General features: G+C 38.2%; 1 protein-coding gene across 1 annotated transcript; it reads left to right on the forward strand.

Moving 5' to 3' along the window:
* The first annotated feature begins 71 nt into the window (after positions 1-71).
* POP4 (processing of precursor 4, ribonuclease P/MRP subunit (S. cerevisiae)) lies at positions 72-2493 on the forward strand. The gene is made up of 5 exons (XM_009879151.1): positions 72-291; positions 921-998; positions 1214-1275; positions 1615-1716; positions 2224-2493. Exons 1-5 carry the CDS (start codon positions 122-124, stop codon positions 2358-2360), a joined length of 549 nt encoding a protein of 182 aa, XP_009877453.1. The 5' UTR covers positions 72-121; the 3' UTR covers positions 2361-2493.
* Positions 2494-8108: the final 5615 nt, after the last annotated feature.

The raw sequence follows: 8108 nt of genomic DNA on the forward strand, positions 1-8108 counted from the left end.
CCTACAGCCATTCTGTCAGCCTTGATTTAAGTTTAACATTTTGAAATATCTTTTAAAATATCTTTAGCCTCAGGGATCAGAAAAGGCGAAAGCATTTGTAAATGCCTTCCTGAAGCGTAGCATGCCCAAAATGAAAGACGAAGCTATCCAGGATATGTTAAATCGGAAAGCTGTAGTTCTTGAGCATTATTACAAAAAAAAGACCAAGCAAAAGAGGAAGAAAACGAAAGGGTTTACTGCCAAGCAGAGGCGAGAAATGCGTCTTTTTGAAATTGAACCTGAACAGCAAAGGTAAGATGTTAAGTGTTTTCTTGGTGTAGTGAAAGTGGGAAATACATCAAAAGTATGTAAAAGCAGCAGCACATCCATACACGGGGATGCTAACCCTTCAGCCTGTAAAGTCCGTGTGAAGTTCTGTCACATTTCACCATAAGAAGAGTTCTCTTTCTTGTGTAATTGGAAAATTCATTTCTGTTTGTTACCGGTTCTCTTTCCTTTTGTATGCCTAAATGTAACAAAAAATCAATCCCAAACACAGTCACCTCTTTAATTTCAGTTTTGAAGTTTGACTTCCTGTGACCAGAGAGTCAAAATTCTGCATCAGGTTCCTCAAGCTAGTGCATGTTCAGTGAAGCCACTGCTATTGCTAACATGAAGTGGGGGAGGTGAAAGAGTAGAAATCTCTGCAGTTTCAGATGTAGCCCAACGCTCTAAAACGCATCACTGTGTTGGGCTCATAGAAAGGAGCGTACTTAGTTTGTGCTTTTTTTATAAAGCAAGTCTGTTGCTTGGAGTGGAGTACCTCACAGGTTATAAATGTTAATCCTAACCCTGTTGTAAATATGGATTACTTCAGTAATCAACTAATAGATTTTTTATAATTAAGTTATTGTATAATACTTTCCATCTTTTTATTGCAGATACGCCATCTTTCTACCACTACATGAACTCTGGAAACAGTATATCAGAGACCTGTGTCATGGACTTAAACCAGATGCGTAAGTTGATGTTTTAAAATTAGTGTGTTTTTTATTTAGTAGATATTTAAAAATTTACTGAGTTACTGCTTAAAACATCATAATTGTGCGATAAGGATATGTACTATCTTGGTAACCTTTGACCATGGTTTCAGTAGTCATGGTCTCATTTTGTAAACCTAACCTTCCATATGATTTTCTTACCTTCTTTGATCTTGCCTCACCCTCTTCTTAAGGCAACCACATATGATTCAGAGCAAGCTGCTAAAAGCTGATCTCCATGGAGCTATTGTTACAGGTATTCTGTTTTTCTTTTACAAAATCATCTCAAGTAGATACTCCTATAGTTCAGGTACTTATTTTTAAATTTCTTTCAGTATCTGCCTGTAGAATAACATAGTTAAAGTCATATATTGATGGACTCTTTCTCTACTTAACAATGCTAATTACTTTTCAACTGCTCTTGAAAATCATGGTAGTTGCAGATATTAACTGCAAGTTTTACCAGTGATTGTTGTAACTATGTTATTTCAGAATATTGCAGAACAGTTTTAAAAATCATAAGGCAACTGTAGAGGAGCAAATAAACTGCCTGCATCTGAAATTTTCTAACATATATGTACTTCTGTTCTTCCAGTTACAAAATCAAAGTGCCCTTCTTACGTTGGGATAACAGGAATCATTCTACAGGAATTTAAACATATCTTCAAAATTATCACTAAAGAGGACAAATTAAAAGGTATAAAGGACAACTTTTTCAGTGCTTTCACAATTTGAACAATCAAAAATTTCTTAAACACAGTATTCATCTTATACCTCTGAGTACATTGTTTTATATCTGGGCTTTTAGTTCTTTGCATAGAGTGGCAGAAGTCAATGTCTTACTGACCACGTAACAGCTCAGTATCTTACCAAAAAAGTATCTCAGTAGAAACAAGCAATTAAAAATAAATGCATTTCCAGTGAACCCCATGTAATCACACATGTAGCTCATTCATTTGATTCACATTAGATGTTCTTTGCAACACCTACTGCATGCACCTGAAAGAGGACTACTTTTGGTATATCCAGCCCAAAATTTAGTGGGCTTGGTTATTTTTCTTCTCTTGCTAAAGCATACATCCCTTGAAATGTGGCAAACCTCAAGTCTATGTGTGAATCATATCCCCTGGTACATCAGTGTATTTTCATAACAGGCATTTACATTTGTCCACTTTCGTTAATTTCTTTCCCTTTGCATTTTCAGTTGTTCCCAAACTTAACAATGTGTTTAGCTTGGAGATTGATGGATTCATTTCCTACATCTATGGAAGCAAGTTCCAGCTTAGAGCAAGTGAGCGATCTGCAAAAAAATTCAAGTTGAAAGGAACTATTGACCTATGATTTAATGGGAAATCGGAAATATTAATAGAAATGCCTTCTTTTTTCCTGCAGTTTAAAGACCAGCTTTTCTGGCAGATTGAAAATGAAGTAGCTATGTCAAATATTTCTAAAACATTTATTCTGACTGAAGAATCTGTTACTTCTTACTGAAGTATCTGTTGTTGTTAAAGCAGTTTTTCATATTGTTGGAGTTTGTTGCTTCTGTTATTTGTATATAACATTCTGGCTTTTATTAAACTTACAGGATTAGTATTGATTACCTGACTTCTGTTTCCATTTTTAATCATGAATTTGCACAACGAAAACAGTATCTTGTAACTGTGATAAATGTTATTATTGCCTTCTCTATAAATCAGGCTTTGCCTATTAAATCCTTAAAATGAGACTGTAGGTGATGACAACTGCTCTTCTCTAATCATTGTTCCTGGGCCAACATCAACATCTTTGCCCTGTGCAAGCATATGTAAGTTGTTTCAACTGATAGGTTTTGCCTTGTACTTAATAGGTACAGATACCACGTATATGAGTGAAAACAGAAACATACTGAACATGTGACACAGCCATGCAAGCTGTTTGCTTGCTAGTAACATACTACTTCATATTGTCATGCTAAAGTACAGGGAACACATCACATGGAAACACCTGAAGCTAAAATTTCAAAGATGGAAATGACCCCCATTCAATCTTGTACTTACCCACAAAATGGCTTTATGCATATTTAACCTCTGTTCATAGAGCTTTATTCTAGCCTTTTATAGATATTTAGACATAGTGTCTGTGTTACATGTAAAAAGTACCTTTTCTTCTTAAAATATATGCATTACAAATTATTTTTAAAAAGGCTAGTGTGGATGGCAACTATGTCACTTGTTTGTGAGCACTACACCACTGGAACACAAGTGAGGTAGTTCCATAGTGTAAGTCTTCCAAACTCATCGACCACCCTTAATAAATCATTACTTGTAAAAAAGCACAGTGGTTTTAAGGGAGACCATATACTTACACTCGTGGGCACTTTTGCAGCTCTGAGTGTATGTGCTCTATGCATCCTCAGCCCCCTTTTATCTCCTTTTTTTTCTTTTACTATATACTTCCAGGATCTTTTTTTGATTGCCCAGATTACAATCTCTGACTACACAGGCTTGACTTTTTGGGGGCAGTAGAAGTGCCTCCTGTATTTAGATCACTTAACATTTTTCTGTTACAAAGGTAGTTGTCAATTTGAGGATCAAATGAAAGACCAGTATCTAGGAAGAGGAGTTTTTCCCTCACACCATTCAAGTGTTTGCAGCCAACCAGGGAAATTTCTTTCAAGAGAACATAGCTGTTCCTCACACACACTACACAGCAAAGCCTAATACTGAGGTTAAGAGCTGGAACTCTTCACTGCACTGCAGGGCACACAAGCCATTTATCTGCCATGAGAAAGCCAGAGATCATCACCACCTCCAGCTGTCCCCAGCCCTATGAAAACACTAATTTTGGCAGCCAGCCCTCAGTCAGTTGGCCTCCAAAGCTGCTACTTCTGGACCTGTTGCTGGAAGAGGTTACAAGAGAGCTGCATCTCCCAGGCACGATCCCTCAGACACAAACCACGTTCAGCATCACTGAACCAGACTGATCAGTTGAAATCGCAGCATAGGCAATACTGGTTTTCAAGAAGAACAGACTGCTTCTCTGCGCCCTCTAAAGTCAGAAAGTAAAGTAGTTGGTATGGAAATAAATCTTTGTTGCAATTATGTGAAGCACTGCCCATGAGATGGGGAAAGCTTTTTGCTGGAGATAGGTATTTTATACAGGGAAATACAGCCATTTCACACCATTGGGAAAGTGGGAGAAAGAAACACTGGGAAAGCTTTTGGAAATACGGATAAACACTTGAAAGTGCCAAAGAGTAGAAGCTTTATTTCAATTATATCTGTGAACTAAAAATGAGATGTATTAAAGCTGTTAGACCCAAGTTGTTATTCTACCTAGTACCCGTTACTCCTCTTTACATTCTCTGAAATTTAATCCCACGGTTTCCTAAGAGAGGTCTGAAGGAAAAACAAAGTAGTAGAAAGCATATATCATAGCAGATACTTTCCTTTCAGGACAATGACCTAATTTTAATTTTGCTCATAGCCTTCAGTGTAACATCTAATTAAGACATCTGTTAAATGCCTATAATATTAATCTAATTAGGGGGAAGCTAATAGAACTTTATTGGCATAGTCCAGTTAATTAACATTAAGGCCCTTTAATGGATGTCTTAAATAGACATCATTAATAGGAATGCCATACAAATTGGAATTAGGCACAATCATGTTTCATTGTACTGTGAAGGACATACCATATTCTCCCGTATGGACACATAGATGAACACGATACAACTTCCCATAGCTACGGGCATTTCCATTTTTTAAACTATTTCAGCAACCAAAAAAGGACAAATGCTGCCTAGCAGTCCCCTTCCATAAATAATAGCAAGGCATTCATTATTTAAAGTGAGGAGTACTGAAGAGATGTTCAAAGGTCTCCTCAAGGTAATGACATGCTAGTAGCACATAAAGAGAGATGACAAATGAAGAATAACAGGAGAGCTGAACAGCCAACGCATTCAAGACGCCTTTACTGCACTTGGTAAATCACCTGAAGAGGCCTTTTTGTATTGACTCAGTGAATTGTTCTGAATAGCCCAAATAAATCACTTAGGCCAGATTGCTCCCACAGACCACTGGTATCATTGTCTACCCATCAGCTCCTCAAACCAACCCCCTGGCCCACCTGCCTTCTCCAGAACACAGCTCTGTTCGACTTTCAGTAGAATGCATTAAACTCCTCATTGCTTGTGAAGGAACTTCCTTAGAAACTGGATAATGTGCAAATGACTGTTCACCAGTCCTCCCCTGCTGATTCATGACCATTCCCATCTCTTCATTAGCTGAGACAGTAAATACTTAATGGATTTAATATTAGAAAATTGGAGAACTAATCAAGCTGTCTCTAATATGCCTCTTCCTTCACACATTCAACTCTGAATTGCATGCAGCACAGACACTGTCTTTTTTGATTTTTATACCTAAGCTCTCACTAAAGGCTAAACAGAGAAAAATGAACAATGAACAATATGCCGTCTCACTATGTTAAAGAGATTTCTCCTTTCCTATTACTATGTATATATAGTATATTTATAACCAATCTGAAACAACTGTAAACAATCCAGTTACTGAATTTTGAACATTCAAGCAAAAATGGAAAAAAACCCCAAAAAACCAAAAAAACCACACACCATCATTTCTGTTTGAAACCTCAAAATAATTCCTCGTGGGAGATGCTTGAAATTAAAGCCAAGTCACATGCAAGAAAACTCTATTTGAGGGAGGTTATTTTATACTTCTTCTAAAAGATGGATTACACAGCAATACAATGGAACACCCCCCAAAACCTCCAGGGACTTTCCTTGGGAAACTCATATTAAATCACTGAAATCACAGCAGCATGTAGCTGACATTAACTATATATTCAACCCACCCAATGTTTTAGAAAAGCATAAAAGAGAGCATAAAATTCTGATCTGGACCAGAGCCTTTTCTAATGAATTCTCAAGACTCGAGCAAGTTAGTCCCTCTGGCTGATTCTCTTTGTCCATTTTAGTATTTCAGATCTGGAGGACTTGTGTCAATGCAAGAGGTTAAAAATAATTTCTAAGTGTCTTACAAGCTTTGACCAAGCAACTTGTGCTAAGCCTACCTTAAAAAAAAATGGAACAGTAACACATAGTGCTTAATAAGAAGCCGCATTTTGCAAAGAAGTCCCAGCAAGGCTATGGCTATGCCAGGCTGGTGTGATCTGGAAAACAAAGCTCCCTGTTCATAAAGCTCCTTGTACATAAAAAGTAGGTAAACCTGGCTTAGCTCTTTTCACCGTAATTTCCAAATCAAAAATTTAGAAACCTTGACTGGAAACTTTGGTGTGGATTTCTGACAGAATGAGACCCCAAAAATGGCATGCATAAGAAAGAGTACAGAAGGCAAAATGGAATGAGTTAGAGTTCAGACTGAATAACAAAGGGAAGAATGGGAAAATGATAATTCAGTTTTGTTACAGACTAATTAACTGGGAGCTACTGGTCCTTCTCCACATCAGTGCTTTTTCTTTTATTTCTGGTATTTATAAAGCTTTTATAAAATATTTACAGATAACCTTTAACATTCTACAAATAGATATGAAGCAGTCCTCGAGAAGTGAACAAAAGCCACAGCATACCACCTAAAAAATATGATTTTTTTTCAGTTTCCAAGGAAAAGGATGTCCTTGGGCACTCAACAGTGTGCCTGGGAAAACCAGTTCTTAGAGCAGCCCAGGCCCACACTCTGCCCAGTGTTTCTGTTGGGGTGTGTGTGCCAAACAACCAGCACACACCACAGAGCTACTGGTAGGTTTACTATCAAATAACTTCCATCTTTGGTTATAACTCCTTAAGCAGTGCTCTTTGCCTCATATAACCAGAACAGTTTCCTTTTTTCTTTTTTCCTTCACTTCCCTCTACTCCTTTTAAAATTCACTTAAAACACAGCCATGATGTCAGGCAGGACCCACTGCACCGTGTTAGATCCGAGACACCATCTTGCCCCTCTGCACCAGCAGTCTGTTTTCAGGAAACAGGAGTAACCTCTTCTCAAAATTACAGCAGCACTGCTTTTACCTAAACAGGGTGATTCCTCAGCCCCTTACCAGTGCAGTTACACATGCCCATTCCCCAGCTAAAAGTCCCCAAAACCATGCACAGCCAGGTTACCTAACCTCTTGATAGGAAGAATACCTGCATTCTTGGAAAGACTAGCCCTTGTCAGCTGTGCCTCTTACCCGAGCTGCGCCGCCTTCTTGGCTCCAACGTTAGCAAGTGGCACCTTGATGAGTAAAGCAGTTGACCGATACAACAAAAGGTCACCTTCACAAAAACTGGACTTAGAAAGCTTGTCCTGCTACAACATTCACCAGAACATCGTCCCTACCTACCAGGTCAAATGGTGAGTTGACAACAGTCAGTTTCATGGAATTTCACAGAGGTCTGACTGTGTGGTAACTAACTCCAATTCTGAGTCACCTTCTCTCCAGCATGTGATGAAAATGGATTCGTTCGGTAAGGCAGAAATCTCCCTCAGTGTACTGGTTTAATTAAATTAATGAGCGAATGTGAAAAATAGAGAATCAAGCATCCACTGCTGCTGAGAAGAGACGTTACATCTGGCAAACAAGCCTCCTGGGCTGCAGAACAACCAGTACCTGGCACTCTACCTGCAGATGGGTTTTCACATCTAGCTCTGCACACTCTGCCTCTTGGATAGGCATTACAGAGAACTACAGAGAACCTAGAAACATTTAATACGGAATTAAGAGGAGCTTTCCCCGCTAAGAGAGCTTTTTGCTACTTCCTCTTACTGTATTAGTCATATAAGGTACAGTACCTTATAACTATTAAGAAGAGAAAAACCCCGAGTATACAATTCACTAAAATAACATAACTGATAGCTTTGAACCAGGATGCTGAAAGAACAGCACAATCTAAATTTTACAGTCTGTCCTGCCCCTCTCCCCAGTCTATTTTTAAGCTATTATATTTTTTTGTTCTGCTAGGAACTATTCTCATAGCACCTAGCTATTGCAAAAGAACACTGAGATAAACCACGTTATTTTCATACACTTTCAGGCACTGACCCATATTCTAATAACCATGACCTTCTATAGGCAGGTAGACCGCCCACC

This window comes from Apaloderma vittatum, unplaced genomic scaffold (genome assembly GCF_000703405.1).
Source record: "Apaloderma vittatum isolate BGI_N311 unplaced genomic scaffold, ASM70340v1 scaffold35580, whole genome shotgun sequence".
In the NCBI taxonomy this organism is placed as follows: Eukaryota; Metazoa; Chordata; class Aves; order Trogoniformes; family Trogonidae; genus Apaloderma; species Apaloderma vittatum.